Genomic DNA, 19,148 nt, shown 5'->3' with positions numbered 1-19,148 from the left:
GCCTGGCCATTGGCAAAGGGTTCTGGGGAACCCGGTGACTCCTTGCTGGCACCAAGCCCCAGCCCTTGGTGTTTGTCAGGGCACCAGGGGCCCTCCAGGCACCCAGGCAGACAGCTGCACAGGATCAGGCTGGATTGTGTGTAATCCCCGATTATGGAGAACGCGGCCCCAGGCCAGTGAGCAGCGACCCCATTACACACAGAAACAGCTGGCTGGGACAAGTGTGAGGAAGGAGGGGCCCATGGCCCACCCCAGGAAGACCCCCAGTGCCTGGGCCCCAGTGCTGGACAGGCAGACCCTGGTCCCCAAGTTAGAGAGGGAGCACCCGGGTCTGACACACACAGCTCAAACCCACTGAGAGCAGATCTCAGCCCCAGACAGTTCCTTCCCCCGGCCTACTCCACCTCCTTCTTTCCCCCGGAGACCCCGACACTCAAGTTGCTGGGATGCCAAGAACTTGGGTGAGACACGTCCAGGAATAGACTCCGGTCCCTGATGGACCCTGGCTGGGGCAGCCCCTGCCCTCAGCACACCAATGCCCTACACCCACAGACCAGGGCATGTCTGCTGGCTCCAGACCTTGTCCTCTCTATTTAATCCTGCTCACGGCTCCTCTGTGGCCCCCATCTCCCTTACTCAAGCTCAGTGCAGACCCCTAAGAGGGCAGAGCTGTGCTGCAGCAATCACACAGGCCTAGTCCTCAGAGCCCCCCATGGAGGCTGCTGCGCTGACCCCGAAGGGGGAGCCACAGCCCTGGGCTGGTCCATGCAGGTGGCTCCCTTGGGAGCACCCCTTCAGGTCTCCACTCCTCAGGCCAGGGCCAAGGGTCAGGGAGATGGGACATGGAACTTCTGAAGTCAGATAAGGTGTTGTATAAGTGGGGTTCTGACCACCCCACCAGAGTCCCATGTGCCCACCACAGCATCACCCACTCCCATCACCAGCCAGACTCCAGAGTCGCCCCTATAGCTCGCCTCCAACCCCCTCAGCCACGCTGGGCATCTCCCTGGCCCTTGCCCCTCGGGCCAACACACAGCGCTCTTGGCAGGTCCTTGGTCCCCCAGAGGACACTCCTGCCCTCCCTCCTGGCCACCAGGGTGAATTCATGGGCTCTTAGCCTGCAGGCCACAGACCCCCCCAGCCCTCGCACGGCTCCCCTCTGCCCTGCCACACCCCCCCTCCACCCGCCTGGCCTGCAGGGGGTGGGCAGCGGTCAGAACTCACCCAGCCACTCCCCTGCCATGCCCGGCCCCGGGCCCAGCAGCCTCTCCTCTGAGAGCCTGGAGTCTCCCTGGAGGTGGGGGTGGCTGCGGCCCTGGGGTGTCATCCATCCCTGTAAGCGATACTGGCAGGCAGTCGGCAGACGGCTGGAGCAGTTGGGCTCCTCCCTGCCTGGGGGGGGGAGCCCACAAAGCCTCTGCTGCCGCCCCCTTCCGGCCCCTCCCAGCTGATGCCAGACCTTCCCTCTACAGTGCACTCCCCATCTCAAGCGCTGGCATCCAGAGCTGCTCCTCCACCCTCAACCTCTCAGCCAGACAGACCCAGACTCCACCCCAGCAGTGCCCTCACTGGCCGGCCCTTCTAACTTCCACGTACTCCGCCATCCACAGAGAACCCGCAAATCATGGGAGGGTTGGCCCTGTTCACCCCAAACCCGTTCTCAGGTTCTTTTCTGACACACAGGTGTTCACACCCCATGTCTTTAACACAAATCCATGTCTGGAGGCCAAAAGCTCCTCATGTGGAATCCCTGTGCCCCTTTCCGTCACCCCCAGCCGTCCCCTCCGCAGAGTGGGGGCAGTGCAGGGCAGCAGGGCTCCTGACTCCCGGAGAGCCTCAGATGACAGCAGGGCCACTCAAGGTGTTACTTACACAGGGCAGGTAGGGGACCTGGGAGAGCTGGAGACGGGCAGGGTGGGGGGCCCTGGGCTTCTGGGGTCCCCGAGCCCCTCCTCACCGTGTTCAGGATGTCAGAGATCCTGGGGGCTGGGTGGGACAGAACAGACATGAACATGAGGGAGGTGGTGGTAGGGTGGGTGGATGCGGAAAACTTATGGGCTGACAGCCTATGGGGACAGGGGGTGTGCAGAGGGGGTCCTGAGGGGACTTGGAGAGACAAATGGAGTTATGGGGGATGGAAGGGATCACAGAGGAAATGGGGAGACACTGGTAGTCATGGTGGAGGGAGAGGCTCACAGGGAGGTGACGTGGGACATGTGGGGGCAGAGGGGGGTCTGGGGTATGGAAACCTGCTTTGAGCAGAGGGTGCGGCCAAGGAGACAGGGAGTGTGACAGGCCCTGGGTAAGCGTGTGACAGAGGGTGGGAAGGTGAAGGACACACAGAGGACCCACTGGTCCTCAGGCCCTTTTTGCTCCTTTAAGCCCACAGGCCTGTGGGTGGACAGGGCTTTCTGAAATAGCTCCTGGCCATGGTCTCCCTAAGCCCTGGCTGGGTGCTCAGGGTATGGGGCCATGTGAAGTTGGTGTGACTGCAGAGGTCACACCAGATAGCCTGAGGGAGTCAGGGAGGACAGGCCAACGACCTGGGTGGCTGCTTGGGGCCAGGGGCTGGACAGCAGTGTGCGTGTAATGGGGGGGGGGGGGAGTTGGGTTATAGCGTTAGCTGCACTTGGCCGTGCATGGCAGGGCACGGGAAGCCACACTACTTACATGGGGAGGGCAGGGGGCCCTCGGCTTCTGGGGTCCCCGAGCCCCTCCTGCCAGAGCTCAGGATGTCAGAGATCCTGGGGGCTGGGCAGATGGGGGTAGACATATGAGGAGGAGACAGAGGCCACTGTCTCCCGCCCCTCGGCCTGTCTCAGAAGCAAGCAGCCCCCTGAGACTGGAGTGAGACCTGAACCAGTGGGAACAGCCCACCTGGGGGGCATGGCTCAGCTTCGCCCTTGGCTCCCAAGGGTCCCCTCAGAGAGATGCCACAGGCCCTTCAAAGAGATCCCACAGCAGGAGAGGCCCAGCTACTTACATGGGGCAGGCAGGGGGCTAATGGGAGCCGGAGATGGGCAGGGCAGGGGGCCCTCGGATTCCGGGGTCCCCGAGCCTCTCCTCACTGAGCTCAGGATGTCAGGGACCCTGGGGGCTGAGTGGACAGACAAGACATGAACAGGAGGCAGGCGGGAGGAGTGAAGAAGAGAAGGGGACAGGAGAAAGATGAGGAGGACCCCCTAGACCTGTGACAAGCTCTTGGCTGCTCCAAGACCACACGGTAGCATCACCCCTGCACCTGCCCAAGGCTGTGCGATCACAGCAGGTGTGTGAGGATGACTCGGGACCTCGTGGGGGGGAGGGCTCTGCCTGCTGTGCCCCTCCGCACACACCCCTCCGTGCGCTGGGTGCCGCCCTGCCTCCCAGGCCAGTCAGGCGTCCCCCACCCTCTCGGCTAGACTGGCAATTGGGGTCAGTTCTGGGAAGAAGCTAGCCAAGCCGGTACTCTTCCCTAGCCTCCTGCAGACCCAGGTCTAAGGCCCCCTTGAGGCCAGGGCGAGGCAGGGCCACGAGGATGGGGTGGCGGCCTCCACAGTGATGGCTCCAGCCTGCCTCAGTCTGTCTGGGGAAAGCACACAGGTGTCCAGTCTCCCTGGTCAAAGCCTGTGCTCACCTTCGTTCTGCAGTGTGGAATGGGCCTGGCTTTTTTTTTTTTTTTTTTTTTTTTTTGAGAGTCAGAGGGATAGACAGAGACAGACAGACAGGAACATAGAGATAAGAAGCATCAATCATTAGTTTTTCATTGTGCGTTGCAACACCTTAGTTGTTCATTGATTGCTTTCTCATATGTGCCTTGACCGTGGGCCTTCAGCAGACTGAGTAACCCCTTGCTTGAGCCAGTGACCTTGGGCCCAATCTGGTGAGTTTTGCTCAAATCAGATGAGCCTGCGCTCAAGCTGGCAACCTCGGGGTCTCGAACCTGGGTCCTCTGCATCCCAGTCTGATGCTCTATCCACTGCACCACCTTGGTCAGGTGGGTCTGGCTTTTGTCCCCCAAACTGCAGAGTGGCTGGCCATGGTGCCCTGGGCAGTCCAGAGGGAGCTGGTGTGTGATAGAGCCTAGAAACCCATGTGGGGATGGCGGCCTGGGCTGGGGATGTGGGCACCAGACCCTCGCCTGCCCACATCAAGGCCATAGAAATGCCCAGAACCCAGGAAAGGCCCCTGACTGCCCCGTCCATTCAACTGCCAGCCAGCCATGACTTTAAGGAACTTTTAGAGAAGAAATTGAATAAATTCAACCATGAACTCATTTCTCCTGTAGGAACTGGGCACCTTGCCCATGGGCAAATGTGGGGACCAGTGTGGAGGGTGAAGGGAGGTGGCTTCCTCACTGGTCAGGGAGCCCAGGCCCGGCAGGTGCTACGTGGACACCTGCACAAACTGCAAGGCCCTGGCACCCTGGCTCAGCCATAATCATGGCTGCTCATCATGGTCAGCCCCAGGGCCATGTCCGAGTCACAGACCCTCACAGGGAACCCCACCCACCATGCCCCCCACCTGCACCCCTGCCAGGGGGCACACACAGTACCTTTTGTGTCCTCATCCTCTATGGTGGTGTGGGTGCTGTCAGACGACTCCTGGGGAGACAGAGGAAGGCCGCCAGTCAGAACATGGCTGCCCTGGACTGTCCCACAGGACCTGTCAGGGGGCTTCGAAAGTGGCCTTGTAGGACCCCAGTCCCCAAGACCCACAGGCAGTGGGACCTTCACGTGGCCCCAGGGTGCAGGTGCCCCTACAACCAACAAGTGTGCTCAGATGATTTTCTTTATGAAAGTCCAAGGCTACCCGTGAAGCAGAAAGGCACCCACAGGTGGGTGGGAAGCCTCCAGCGGATCTCCGGAATCAGGCATAGAGTGGCTGCACCCACACCGCCTTCCCAGAAAGACTACCTGCCCCTCCCTGGCCTGCACTGTCCAGCCAGGCCTGTCCCCACCTCTCCAGTGGCCTTGGAAAGCCAGACGCACCCAGCACTACTACCCCACTCAGGCTTGCTGCCCTTCAGATGAAAAAGCAGATGTCATCCACCTGTCACCGAGCTCCCAGGGAACCTGCCTGCTCCTCAGAAGGAATACCTTAATAGGTCCCCCAGGGACACCCACTGGGCTTGATAGGACACATTGCTCTAGGCCAGCGGTTCTCAACCTGTGGGTCGCGACCCCGGCGGAAATGTGTATTTTATTTAAAAATGTATTGTATAATATGTATTATCCGATGGCTTCAGGCGACCCCTGCCGGGGTCGCGACCCACAGGTTGAGAACCGCTGCTCTAGGCCCTGGGCCAGGAAAGGCGTTTGTAGGCTGTAAGATCAGGGCTCACACCACAGCCACAGGAAGCTGTCTAGAGGCACTTGAACCCCAGACACAGGATCCAGGGAACACCATCCCTGGTCGCCTCGCAGGGCAGATGTCTAGACCCTTTGTAGCATCTTGTGTCTGGGACGGCCGAGAGGCAGTGGCCACAATCCTCTGGACCCAGCCCATGGCCACAGGGTGGAGGCCCTCTGAGGAGCTCATGGTTAAGGGGGAGTCTGGCTGCAGGCTTGGGTTTGGGTGGGGGGTGCTGGTCCTAGAAACAGCTAGGCTACCTGCCCATCCCTCCCACCACCCCAGAGGGCCAACCCTCCCCTGGCGCTGGAGAGATGCCAGTGGGATGGGAGCAGATGCAGAGCAGAGAGGAGGTGCAGGGGAGAGGTCAGCTCAGCAGGCACACTGGGCAGCAGAGGGGAGCATGGGCGGGGTCACGGGTCTGTGCTGCCCCCCCACCCCGGCCCTGCACTCAGCGGCTTCTGGCTGTGCTGGTTCTAGTCTCTGCCAGGGCAGAATGGACAGGGCCGACAGTAGCCAGGAGGGTCCTGCTCTGAATACCAGGGAGCCCTGGTCCCCGTGTCCCCAGTGGGCTGGGTGCAACCATGTCTCCAAGGCAGTAAGTACCTAGGGCCTCTCCAAAAGGAGCAGCCCCTGGACTCACAGGGCCCTGCCCTGCCTGGCCTTGGGAGGGGTGGCGGGACACCTGCTCCCACACTGTCAGTGTCCAGACCTTCCCCGGGGCCGAGGGTCTGCCTCCTGCCCCAGCCCCCCAGAAGCTTCAAGGAGGGTGAGGGCAGTGCAGTACCTTGATCCCATCCACAGGGTTATGAATGACGGTGGTTTGAGGCTCCTACAGAAGAAGGAAGCACAGAGGAAGGAAGGAGGGAGGTGAGAAGAGGGACAGCGGGTGCCCAGCAGAGCCTGGGGGAGGAGGGACAGGCAGCGGAATGGAGGGGTTGCCCGGCGGGAGCAGCTGGGAGAGGGCCCTGGGACTGGCCAGCTGGAGAGGACAGGCCATGGGGGGTGCAGAGCTTTGCCCAGGGTGTGGGTGAGAAGCTGCAGTGGGGTCCAGGCTGGACAATGGCAAGGGGATGCAGAGGCAAATGGGATGGATGGGTCCACAATGGGGCTGGCTGCGAGGTCGCACACGGGACCCCCAGGCCTGGGCCCAGACTGTCCCCACACGCACTGGACGGTCATTTGGGCAGTCAGGCTGGCTCCCAGACGTGGGGCTGGGGCTTGGGAATCATTGAGAACCTGTAGACCAGCAAACCCCAACCTCCACCAGAGACACAACCCTGACCACCAGCTGTGAGGTTCCTCTGGACAGGACACCCCAGGTGAGGCCCATGTCCACCTACCCTCGCCAGCAGGGCCCTCCCTCCGGGCAGCCACAGGCCTCACAGCCACACCGATGTGTCCCGTGGCCGCTGTGGGACCGCAGAATATAACTTTGATGGGAAGCCAGCAATGGGTCTCTGCCTCCCTCCAGATCCCTGGGGGGCTCAGAAGCCAAGACCAGCCCACCCCGTTCCTGAAGAGACAGTGAAGCCTCATCTCCCAGACAGTAGGTCTGTGCAGCACTTGAGGGGACTGGGCAAGAGTCCCCGCTGTCACTGTCTCCCTTGCAGAAGCTGGCCCTGGGCCCTGGGCTCTGAGCCTGCTGAAGGCCGAGGAGCCGAGGCCAACACCTCGGGCCTCACTGGTCTCTCCTGAAGGCCTCGCACCACTGACCCAGCAGGTAAGCCTGTCCCCTGCTGCTGAGAGGGGTTCTCAGCTTAGCCTTGAGAGCCTCAATGGGCTTGGCCCTCAGCCCACACCCAAGGGGCAGCGGGTGGTGGAGGACCAAGTGTCATCGTCAGAGACGGGCTGGGAGCTGGACCCCACCATCACTGCAGGTCTCCTGACAGGCGGCCACCACAAGGCCGGGGTGCAGCAGGGCTAGGAAGTGGGGCTCAGTACCAGGGCAGCCGGAGGAAGCGTCCCCTTGGGGCTGGTGGCGGCGGCACTGTTCTTGGTGCTATTCGTCTGGGGCTGCAGGGGGGAGACAGAGAGGAGCATTAGGGGGAGAAGGAGGGCCACCCCCTTCCTTGGGTCTGCTCTAGCAGGAACTGGGAACAGGGCCTCACCTTGACTCCATCTGCTTTCTTGTTGAGCATACTCTTGGCTGCTGCATTGGGAGGAAACAGGAATTGTGAGGGAGGGGCCACCCCACTGCAACTCCTCCCCTGGCATGCAGTGGCCATGGGCGCCTGCAAGGCACCAGGATCCGCAGGAATGAGTGAGAATGTGGCCAGGTCCTGAGGCAGGGGTGGCTGTCCTGGGGAAGGGCCTGAGGGGGAAGCCTTGTCCCCGGGACTGGCCCTTCTCCTGAGGGACACCGAGATTTCTCCTCCCACTGGGGACCCTTGGCTTCCGGGTGGCAGGCAGGCTCTGTGAGAAGGAAGGCGGGGCATCCCCCAGATGAGAACACAGGACGGGTACCAGGTTGGGTGGTGGGCATCCCTTGTAACTCCCGCGTTCTTGGAAGGGGCGGGTGAGCTGCAGCTGGTTATTCACAGGGTGGGGCTTGTCTCAACCCTAAGTGCCAGCCTGCCCTGGGCCTCCTGGCCCCCTCCCTCGGAGGACAAGATACAGAGCTCTACCCCCAGAGCCAGAGCCCCGAGGGGTAGCCTGCCTCTCTCTTTGGGGCTACTCGGCCTTGCTCTGGCAGCTGGCTAGGGCAACGCTGGCCTCTTGACCCACCCACTCTGGATCTTAGGCTCCGAGTGGGGTCAGCAGAATGACACACGTGGGGGAAGGTCAAAGGGCCACCTGTATCTCGAGCTGCCACCAACCCTCTGACGCCCAGGCTCAGCAGATGGTCAGGGCAGCCTGGCCTGCCTCCCTCTGTACGTGCCCACCTGTCACACCCCCATGTCTCTATGTCCCCAGCATCTGCACCCTCCAAAGAGGGTTCATTTTAATTACAGAACTGCAAAAAAAAAAGGGAAGTCAACTTACCTTACAAAAAGCAAAGGTGAGGAGGGGAGGAGAGGGTGTGAGGAGGGAGAGAGAAAACAAGGCTGTGTCAGCTCAGGCGGAAAGCAAACCTGTGTCCGGCCCACCCTGCCCACCGCCAGACAAGCAGTGCCCAGCACGGCGGGCGGTGCAGATCAGAGAAGCAGCAGAGGGTCCCTCGCCTTGGGCCCCAGGCCAGCCCTGAAGTGGGGTCTGCCTGCTCACAGGGACAAGGTGGCCACAGAGGGCCTGGGCCAGACCCCTGCCCCTGTCCTGGCCAGCACAGCGAACGACGTGTACTTAGAGCCAGAGAGGCATGGGGATCTCTGCTGGCAGCATTAGCCTGGACCCCCAAGGCCTCCTGAGGCAGAAACTTGGGATGGGATGGGCATCTGCTCAGCAAGGCCTCCAAGGGGGCCCTGATGCTGCTCAGTTTGGGAAGGAGGGTCAAGACCCCTGGTGCAGTGACCAGGCCAGGGCCAGGGCCATTGGACTGCCTACTGACTACTGTCCCCTGGGGCTCTGCGTAGGGACATAAGCGGCTGCACCAGGTCAGAGGCCCGGCAGGGCCACGCAAGTGGCCACACAGAACACGGTTTCCTGCCTCCCCCAGGGACCTGGCAATTCTCTCAGAAGCTTCCCTCTTGGGATCCACAGGGCAGAGTTTAACCAACAGCCTGACTCTCAGCTGGTCCCCTCCCTACCAAACCCGTGTGAGAAGCGCGGCAGGGTCCCAGCGAGGGAAGACCACAAGCTGTCACTTTCCCTGCCCCACCAGACCTCCCAAGGGCAAGGCCTGGGTAGCCAGACTCAGGACCCTGACACCCTGGGAACCCTGCCCTCAAGCATCCAAGCACCAGGAATTCCTGGGGCCACATGAGAACCTCCCCGGGTGGCAGCTAAAATCTGCCTCCCTGTCACTCAGGACAGAGGGAGAGGACGGCCCTATAGACACCAGCTCAGGGCTCCCGGCCACCAGCCTTGTTCCTGAGAGCCCCGAAGAGCACAGCCCTCACCACCCTGCTCACCTGGCCTCTGCTCCTGTCCCCAGCTCTAGGGACAGGGAGCGCCCCACCTCCCCTCAAGTGGGGGTCGTCTGAGGTTGTGGGGCCCAGGGGACCACTGTCGGTGCTGGCTGACCATCTGGGCTTGGAGGAGAGGCACCCAGCCTGTCTTGGAGACACGTGTCCTACGAGCTCAGCAAGTAGGCCCCCACTCTCTAGTTTACAGTGGGCGGGCTGGGGCTGGTCCCCACGCCCCTCACCACGCGGTCTTGGCCAGCGCAGCCCTGAGCTAGAAGCAGTGTAGACCCATGCTGGTCTTGGTAGAGATGCAGTTGGTCCTGCCCAGTCTTGGTCTTGCCCCTTGGGCAAGAACGGGGCCCCTGGGTCAGGCTCCAGCCGAGACAGATGGAGACCCTGGGGCGGTCCTGGGTCTTAAGAGGGTCCACTTCAGTCCCTGATTCTATCCAACCAGTGGTCCAGGCTTCAGAGCTGCCACCCGCGGGGGCTGCAGGCACCCGGCCCCTGGCCCGAGCTCCAAGCAAACACCTTTCCTTCACTCAGTCCCCCTCCAGCCAGCCCTGCGCACGTCTGTCTGTCCAAGCGCAGCTCCCGGCCACTGCGCTTCCTGGAACTCTGGTCTGCCCTGGAGTAACTCCGAATCCTGCTGAGTCCTGTCTACACGAGCGGCCAAAGGCATGGGGGGGTTCCGCTGTGCTTTCTCAAGTCCAGTGCGTCACTGCCCAGCAGGAGCCGTGGTGGACGGAGCTGGCACACACCCCAGGCCCCTGGGAAACAAGCACAGACCCTCTGTCCACCCACTCCACCGGGGTCCTCCTCAGCACCCGGCCACGGCTGCCACCGCAGCCTGCCTGCGTCCCCCCTCAGCGATGGCGACGTTGCCCCTGACCAGGGCTTTGATGAATGGCAACATCCCTAGAAAGACGCCGGTCTTCCACTGGCCGAGGGGCGTTATGTCCCCACAGAGAAGCATGGCCTCTAAACTGAGACATGCGCCCTGCCTCTCGCCGTGTCTGCTGGGTTCGGTGCGGCCACTGAGGTGGGCTGACTTAGCAGGGGAGGTCGCTCAGCCCACAGGGCCAGCCTCTGCCTCGTCCTGGAGCTGGTCACCTGGGGACAGCCATGCTGGGCTCCGTCCACATGCACTGACCACCCCCCAGGACAGGCGGCCCTCAGCGCGCAGGGCGGAGCCACACATGCACGCGGCCTCATACATGCAGGCGGCGTTGCAGGCGGGAGCCGGGCAGGGGGCAGCTCAGGTGCCTGCCTCACTCTGTGTGGGGAGGGGGGCCAGGCTTCCCTGGGAGCCTCTGGCCTCAGTTCCCTGAATCCTGCCCCCGACCCCCTAGGTGCTTCAGAAAGACCAGGAAGAGGAAGCGTCTCAAGATGGCCCCCTGGGGCCTGCCAGCTGGACATGTCCACGGGGACAAGAGCACAGACCCTCCTCCCTGAGGCTGGTCCTGCCCCAGCACCCCGGGGAGGAGGTGGCTGGGAACACTGGGTCCTCTGTGGGGCAGCAGGCCACGCAGCCTGTGCAGCCCTGGGCAGGAGCAGGGTGGGCATGCAGGAAAGAAAGGGCCTGCCCTGGGCAGAGACATGGGCTTTGCCTGGACCCCATAGCCCAAGGAGCACCACACTCCGTCCTCAGCAGTGGCTGCCCACCCTAAAAAGGGCTGGGGTCACGGGGCCACGGGCAGGACCGAGTTCCAGGAGCCCTCAGGGGGTCTGGCCAAGGCCTCAGGCGGGCAGGAGCTGACCTGGGCCTCCTGGGAGAACCAGTGTCTCCCGCCACGGGCTTGGGACAGGGAAAGGAGGTCCTTATAGAAAGAAGGCCTTCAAAGTCATTCTCAGGGTGGCTGAACTCCCTCTGCTCGGAGCTTACAGGGCACGTATGTGCACGTATGAGACTCGACACAGACCACCGGCAGCGTGCGGGCGGCAGGGAGCCAGGGCGAGTCCCGGGGTGGGGCGAGGCGAGGCGGGCCAGGCTGGGGTGGACAGGGCGGCCAGCAGGTTCTCAGGGCAGGGTCTCTGCCTCCCTGCTCTTCTCCTGGGGACCCCCAGATGTAGCCCTGAGGCTTTCTGTGGGTGGTCCAGCTCATTCTGAATGAGGATCGATTGGATGGACAAGTGGGAACAGAGTTTCAGAAGCAAAGGACTCTGACCAGAGGGGTCTCCTGACCCGCAGACTCAGGGGCCAGGACTGGGGAGTTCAGTCAGATGCATGTGGGGCACAGCCTAGGGTTTGCCTAGTCCCTGCCCCTGGTGACGGGCGGGGCCCGAGGCTGTGGAGGCTCTGCGGAACATGTCCACGGCGGGAGCGCGGCTCCCGGGGCCTCTGGGCGGCTGCGTGCAGCCAGGGGAGCCGCATGCCGACTGCAGGACACGGGTCCAAAGCATCTACCTTGTTCCACCAGCCCCATGGTGGTGCCGGAGGCCGCGGTGGACATTGTGGCCGGAGCGGTGGTCTGTCTGCCCACTGTTAGCACCGGGTTAGAGACGAGGGGAGAGGCGGACACAGAGGAGGGGTGGGCGAGGTGAGGGGAGAGAAGAGACAAAGGAAGCAGAAGAAGATTAGAGTCCAGGCTTCGGTGAGGCTGGTTCCAGAGCCCCTTCCACAGGAGGACAGAAACAAGGTGCAGACCACTGACATCCGGAAGCGTTTGCCTCTTTTCTTCCGAGAGAACCCCACGGGCCTCTCATCCTACCAGCCCTGGCGTGCCCGCGTGCCCGCGTGCCCACAGCTGCTCCCCAGCAGTCACAGGAGGGCGCCGATACAAACAGGACAGACCACAGACTCCCGCACACACAAGCCACAGGACAGGGCGTGGGCGGCCAGCCCCACTCAGTGCTGCTGTCCCTGATGGGCCTGCCGGGACCCTTGGCCTTGGGGTCGCAGACCCCCCCCACAGCAGCCGCACGCCCCGCTTTTGCCCACCTTCAGTGACCCAGGGAAGCGGCCACCAGCATGTGCAGAGCTCTGCAGAGAGGCCCTGCCCCCTCCTCACCTCCCACACACAGAACGGTGCTCAGAAGTCTCAGGACAACAGGCCACAGAGGCGCCGACCCACGTCTAGACAGACACACGGAGCTGGGGCGTCAGGCAGGGACACAGACCTAACACGCAGGGGCGGGGCGAGCCCGCAGTGCCACCCTGCCAGGGTCTCAGAGGGCGGAGACCCAGCTGGGGCTCAGGCGGGTGGGGAGAAGGGAGGGTGGCTGGTGGTGGGTCATTCTGAGCCTTCCTGGAGAAGGCTGTTCTCACCTGAGAAATTCCGGGTGGCCAGCATGGTGGTGAGGATAGCGCCCTGGGGAGAGACACACAGCTGAGGCCCATAGGCTGAGGACAGGCAGGGGAATCCTCGGAGGGCTCGCCAGCTGCACCCAGACAAGCCACCCACTTCCAGAATTAAAACAGGGATGTGCCCTGGGCAATCAACTGCCCACCGACCACAGCCTAGAAAGTACTCCAAGACCCCGGGGGGTCCTCTGGGAGTCTACCTGTCCGCGGCAGGCTCCTCCACATGTGCTCAGCTGTGCCGGACCCCCCCCCTGCGTGCCGCAGCCTTCAGGGAAGTCACGCCAGGGCCACCTCCCTCTCGTTCCCCCCCCCACACCGCCCGAGCACTAGGGCTGCTGTCCTCACCGCATTGGCCCGGGCAGGAAGCTTGGTGACTCCCTCACACCAGGAGAGCTGAGCAGAGGGCCCAGGTGTGCCGCCCAGGAGCACCTCAGGGGTGACGTGAGCGGCTGAGGAGAAGCCAGCTGTGCACCTGGAGGCCAGACCCATGTCTGGGCACCTTGGTGTCATTGCCATGGGGGCCCTGAGTCCATCTGACATGTGCGGTCTGCTGACAAGCAGCCTATCCTGAACGGCTGGGACCCCTGCAGCCACCCCTGACCCCGGTGTGGGGCCCTTGAGGGACAGGTCCCTCAGCAGGGCACTGGGCCAGAACTGGAGCCCGAATTTCACCTTGAGCTTCCTCCGGGCATTGAACTTTTTCAGGCACTCCACCGTCTCCTGCCTGTGCATCATGGAGGCCACGGTGGACCGTTGCTGTGGGAGAGGTCAGGGAAAGGTCAGTGCAGCAGGGAGCCTTTGGGTGTGAGGACAGGACCTCAGGGTCAGCCCCGCCCGGGGTGGGCCCACGCCGAGGCGACTTACGCAGACCCACGGGTGCTTCAGCGCCTCGTGCGCAGTGATGCGCTTGGCGGGGTTGATGGTCAACATTTGGTTGATGAGGTTTTTGGCTTCAGGCGTGACGGTGTCCCACTCAGGGGACGGAAACTGGAAGGGGAAACAGTGCTCAGGGGAGTCTGAACCCCTCTTCGGGCAGGAGCCGGATCTCGGAGGTCGGGAGGGCAGGCACTCACGTCGTAGGCGCCGGCCTTGATCTGCTGGTACAGCTTGTGCTGGTCCTCGTCCCAGAAGGGTGGGTAGCCCACCAGCAGGATGTACAGGATCACCCCTGGGGAGCCGAGGACAGGCTCACACTGCCGCCGTGCCCAGCCCCACCCTGTCCCCACGCTCCGGGGAGTCCACTGTGCAGCTGTGTGCCAGTCAGCGGGCTCTGCTGGGAGGTGTCGAGTATGTGGCCCGCTGGGGGCCAGATGCCCCGTTCAAAAGCTGTGGGACCCTCAGTCAGTTCCTCAGCCAAAACAGGGGTCCTGTCTGAAGCCAGCGAGCCCCATGAGGACAACAGGGCCCCTGAGCTGCCTCCCCCCCCAGCAGCCAATGTCATTATTTAGGGCCCTCACCCTGCCTCACAGGGGGTTCTGCACAGACCCCCAGCACCCAGGGCCACTGAGTGCAGGGGAGGGAACGCGGATGGTGAGTTCAGCCACAGCCAGGGTCACAGGTCTAGTCCAGGTGTGAGGGGTTCCCGGCTGGGGCACCCCCAGGGCAGTCCTGTATGCTCCCTCCCCCACAGCTCCCCCGCCCCGCACTCGGCCTCACCGCACGCCCAGATGTCCACTGGCTTGCCATACGCCTCTTTGCGCAGGACCTCTGGGGACAGGTATCCTGGTGTGCCCGCGAACCCTAGCGAGGGGGGAGGGGTGGTGTCAGGGCCTGGGGGCAGCTGACCCCTCTCCCTGCCCCCACCAGACGGCGCTCACCAAACCACGCTTGCTGGTCCCCCTGCACCTCGATAGCCAGGCCGAAGTCCGCCAGCTTCACCGCGGCCCCCTTGCACTTGCTGGCCAGAAGCAGGTTCTCAGGCTGCAGGGAAGCCATGTGGTTTACACCCGGGATCCCGGAGGAGGGACGACCAGAGAGGACAGCGGTTTGCAGGTGGGCGCGCAGGCCTGACCCCGCCATGTGGGTGTCTCCCTGGCACTGCTGACACCTGTGGACCCTGGGCCCGCACCCCACAGCCCACCCCTGGTGGCAGGGACAAGCGCCTCATAGGAAAAAGCCAGCTCTCAAAGTGGGACTGGGGTCCTTCAGACCCAGCACAAGGAACTCACGGCTCAGGATCAAAACCGAGTGCACCCTGCCCCCCTGCGGGCCCCCCCTGCTCACCTCCCTGCCCCAGGTCTCTCTGCTCAGAGACATGGAGGGGGCTGCCTGCTGGGTGGGTGCTCAGGCATTCCTGCAGGACGGTGACCCCTCAAGGGCAAAAAGGAACGACCAAGGGCCTGAAGCCTGGTCAGTGCAGAACATCCTCTCACCGTGCCCACGGGTCTGGTCCCCTGGAAGGGGCCTGATCTGACCTCCCGCCTGTCCAGCAAAGCGGGTGGAACTGTCTGCCTCCCTTGCTCAGGGCGGGAGAGCCCTCGGTCCCTGTCTGCCGGAGTGCCGAGGAGTCTGCTGCCCTCTGATGGGGACACTTGGTCCTGACAGCCCCAGTGGGTCCCGGTGGGCTGGATGCTGGGCTCTCTCACCGGTGTCACCTCCCAGCCATCAGTGCTCCCAGCGCTGACCGCCAGGGGCTCCTGCCCCATGGGCAAGCCCACTGAGACCACACTGCCACTTGGGGACCACACAGACGTTTGATGGAAAGTAGCCTCACAGGGTGATCCGACTATAAATTCCCCACTGGGCAGGTCATGGTGAGTCATCACACCCCAGGCCGATAACTTATTTAATAAAAGGTATATCTTTGCCTTGAGCACACTGTCCGTTGTTTCTGTGCACCCAGGATAGCACACCTTTGAAATAAGCAGAACCACCCTCAGGAGAGCAGATACTGTAGCTAGCTCTCCTGCAACCAGCCCCGGCCTCGCCTCCCCCACCCCCACGCGCCCTTCCTCACGTCCCCCTGAGTCCCAGAGGCACGAAAACAGCTGCAACACTGTGTCCTCGGGAGCGTCTGAGAGCTTGCTCTCCGTTTGGTTCAGATAAACCCATCAATTCCTAACAGGTTTAAACGTTCTTACATCAGCACACGTTAGACCATGCCACGACCAAACTTTGTGGGCTCTGCTTGTAACCCTGAGGTGTGAGAGCTCCTTAGAGTGAAAGCCTGCAGCCCCTCGCACAGCTAGCATGCGCTGGACCGGGGACCCCAACCTCCTGAAATAGGGCAGGGCTGGCGCTGTGCATCCAGATCGTAGCCCTCGTCCCACCTGCCCTGAAAAGAAGAGCACCCCCCAGTGGGCGCACTCCCCCGGCCTCCCGAAGCCTCTGCCTAGAGGGTGGCACCCTCTGCTGCCCCACACTGCTCTGCTGCCCTGGCTGGAGCAGGCCCACCATGGCACTGCTCCTGGAGCTTGGTCAGGACGGGGTCCTCCCTGGAGCAGGACAGGCTGCTTCCCCAGCCTGGCAGGAGGCCCTGCCTGCCTCTCCTTTCTCCCAGCAAGGATTCTGTTTGCCCCCAGGTCACTCGTGGGCTGGGTGAGAGCCCGCCTCCATGTCTCTGCTGTGGCCTCAGTCAGCCGTGAATCATGGGGTCCGGGAGCGAGGTGGCCCCTCCTCTCAGAGGCCTCCAAGTGTGACCCATTCAGACAAGACACAGTGACAGAGGGTGGGACAGGAGCACAAGGCAGACACGTGGAAGGGCAGAGAGGGAGCAGGGACACATGAAGGGAAAAGAAAGGGTCCTGGGCCTGGGCCTGGCATGACATTGTCCCCAGAGCATCCCACAGAGATCACACACCCCAGAGCATCCCACAGAGATCACACACACACACACACACACACACCTCAATGGCCCAAGGAAAGTGTGACCCCATTCAGCACGAGCACCAGGGGACAGCTGTCTCAACTGTTACCAGTGGGTCTCTCAGCAGGAATGACAGCCCAGGAGTCCCCCACTCCAGACCAGAAACAAATGAAACCACCCTGGAGAACGCTGGAGCCAGAACGGAGGAGGAGGAGGAGGGTGAGAGGACAAGGAGAGGGGGGAGGGGGACAGGGAAGGAAGAGGGGGAGGAGGGAGAGTGGGCTGTTGTTCCTCCTAAGAGCTCTCCTACCACCCTGCGTCTTGAGGGTGAAAACCTCTTGAAAGGTCTGTAGTCACTTTGCCCAGCGCTGAGCTGAGCGCCTCAGAAACTTGGAGAAAAGGCTGGAAGTTTGCAGAGGCCGGAGGCAGGCCCCTCCCTCTCTGCTCCTGTGGCATCAGCCCCCTGTGCACACCTGTCACTGTGTCCCACCTGCCTGGTCTGCATCTGAGCCAGAGCCCTGAAAGCAAGACCCTGAGGAGCCACACGGTCACACACTGCTTTTTAAAAACTGTCTCCTCTCAGCCCTGGCGCCTGGAAGTGTGTGAAGGCTGTGTGCAGACACACACATGCACACGCACGCAGTCTCGCACGCACGCACCTTCATGCACGCAGGCACGGGCATGTCCCCACGCACACAGCGTCTGGCGCTTGCACTGCCCAGGCTTCCGCTGACAGGACATGCAGGTCCAGACCACAGACCCCTGGCACAGGGCGGGGCGGGACTCACCTTGAGGTCCCTGTGGACGACCCCCATTTGGTGGCAGTGGAGAACCGCCTCCAGGATCTGCTGGATGCAGTGACTGTGGCAGACAGCACGTGCATTAGTGCGGGGCCCGCGGGAGTGCAGGAGCGCGGGCGGGGGGCTGTGTGGCATTGGGGTGGGGTCCCAGCCTGGCGGGGCAGTGGGAGGCAGGACATCAGGGGGCCGTCTGCCACACAGGAGCAGAGATGCTGGCCGGGAGGGGTCTCTGGGGCGCCTCCTTACCTTCATGTCAGCTCAGGCGTGGCCAGGCCCTGTGCCCCCAGGCCCACCTAGAGACCCTCAAAGGAAACATCCTGGCTCCCCACGGCCCCTCCCCCAGCTCATGCTGGCCAAGCCTGACCCTGAGCTGAGCACTCTTTGGGGGAGGCCAGGGTGGAGCCCACACCCTGCAAGGCAGGTGGGGGGGGGGGGGGGGGGGGCGTACCCAGGCAGGGAAAAAGCAGAGGTGAAAGGGCAGAGGGGGTGTGGGCAGTGCTGATGCTGCAGCCCCCAGTCACTCCTGGGCCAGAGCAGGCACACTTCATCCTAACACACGGGAACACCCACACTGGCCGCCCCCCGCCCCTGCCCCCTGCACTGCTCAGCTTCTCAGCAGCCCGGGGCTCCCACCCTGTCCTGGTGAGGGCACAGCCAGGCACTGCCCGGGGCCCTGAGCCAGGGGCTCCCTCCAGATCAGGGAGCAGTTCCCGCCTTTCAGGGTAAGACTGGCCCAAGGGAGAGGTCCAGGCTGCCCCCAGGTACCTCCAATACCTGCGCTTCTCCTGTCCCCTGAACAACAGACCTCTGCCCTGCACACACGACACCCTGCAGCCTGAGCACGCCTCCCCAACTGTCCAGACAGCTTCCAGGAGCCCCCAGAGCCAGGCACAGGCCTCTGGGGTCCCCCGCCACCGCTGTGGCGTTGTCAGCTACGGGAGACAGGAGGGCCACAGGCCGCCCGGGGCCTGCTGTCTGGCTTCTCCCTCCCAGCCCCTCTAGACGGGAGTCTCCCAGGACCCTTCCTGCCACTGCTGAACCCTGAGGAGTGACTGAGGGTCAGCTGGAGGGGTAGGCTTTGCTTTTCTAATGACAAATGAGGCAGAAGCATGGGGACCAGCCCTCTCCTCAAAAAACTGTGGCCACATCTGAAGACCAGCAACCACCGCGGGGAACACCTGAGTCCCCTTCAACCCGGCAGAACCCAGACCGCAGAAGCCCAGCAAGGACAACTGCTGAGGTTTGTGGGGTCAGAAGAGGCCAGGCCCAAACCTGTGGAAGGCCCTGACCTTCAGTGGCCACCACGGGCTGGAACCACAGCCCTGTCCACTGCCCCCCACCACCACCGCAACGCCCTCATCTGCTTAAAACAATCCTGTGATTGTGTCCCCAGCCCCACGTCCTGCACCAGCCCCATCGCCACTTCCTGTTACTGCAAACTCCCCGAGGAATGAGCCAGCCTGCAAGCTGGTCCAGGGCTCTGCCTTGCTCCAGAGGGCAGAGCTCAGCCATGCGGTCTGAGAAGCTCTTGAGGTCAGGACAGGCCACTGGGTGGAGGCAGAGGCCAGGAAAAGCCCCCAGGACTAGCTACGATGCTGAGCCTGGGTCCAGGGAGGGGGCATGGGCTTTCCCAGCCCCCCAGGGCCCTCACTCGAAGACGCAGTGCTCGCTCGGGACTGCAGGGTCCTGGCAGCACCTCACAGAGCCTGCGTGACTCCAACCACTGACCAGCCTTGTCCTGCACTACTACTGCAGCGAGATGCTGGCTCTGTCCCGGGGTGGCAGACCGAGGGGTCTGTGTGCCCAGCTGTGAGCCCTGCTGTCCTGCGTTGCCCCTGACCTTCCAACAGTGACCAGAAGCCTGCACAGCCTCCCACTGCTCTCCACGCTTCTGGAGTGACCTTTCC

General features: G+C 63.0%; 1 protein-coding gene across 15 annotated transcripts in view; it reads right to left on the bottom strand.

The window, feature by feature from the left end:
* CAMK2B (calcium/calmodulin dependent protein kinase II beta) overlaps positions 1-19,148 on the bottom strand; it is a 67,793-nt gene that overhangs the window by 4,853 nt on the left and 43,792 nt on the right. The window contains exons 6-20 of one of the 15 annotated variants that reach the window (XM_066238651.1): positions 17,230-17,302; positions 14,454-14,556; positions 14,293-14,376; positions 13,710-13,804; positions 13,501-13,623; positions 13,309-13,392; positions 12,601-12,643; positions 11,740-11,814; positions 7,443-7,483; positions 7,276-7,347; positions 6,119-6,163; positions 4,535-4,583; positions 2,984-3,097; positions 2,671-2,751; positions 1,873-1,986 (exon numbers count right to left, since the gene is read on the bottom strand). In XM_066238651.1, coding sequence (XP_066094748.1) covers positions 1,873-1,986; positions 2,671-2,751; positions 2,984-3,097; positions 4,535-4,583; positions 6,119-6,163; positions 7,276-7,347; positions 7,443-7,483; positions 11,740-11,814; positions 12,601-12,643; positions 13,309-13,392; positions 13,501-13,623; positions 13,710-13,804; positions 14,293-14,376; positions 14,454-14,556; positions 17,230-17,302 — 1,196 coding nt within the window. The remainder of the gene's footprint in view (positions 1-1,872; positions 1,987-2,670; positions 2,752-2,983; positions 3,098-4,534; positions 4,584-6,118; positions 6,164-7,275; positions 7,348-7,442; positions 7,484-11,739; positions 11,815-12,600; positions 12,644-13,308; positions 13,393-13,500; positions 13,624-13,709; positions 13,805-14,292; positions 14,377-14,453; positions 14,557-17,229; positions 17,303-19,148) is intronic. The other 14 variants (XM_066238652.1, XM_066238653.1, XM_066238656.1 and 11 more) reach the window with 14 other exon arrangements.

Source organism: Saccopteryx bilineata, chromosome 7 (assembly GCF_036850765.1).
Source record: "Saccopteryx bilineata isolate mSacBil1 chromosome 7, mSacBil1_pri_phased_curated, whole genome shotgun sequence".
NCBI classification, from domain to species: domain Eukaryota; kingdom Metazoa; phylum Chordata; class Mammalia; order Chiroptera; family Emballonuridae; genus Saccopteryx; species Saccopteryx bilineata.
Note: the sequence above shows the minus strand (reverse complement) of the source record. Positions and strands in the feature narration are given on the sequence as shown.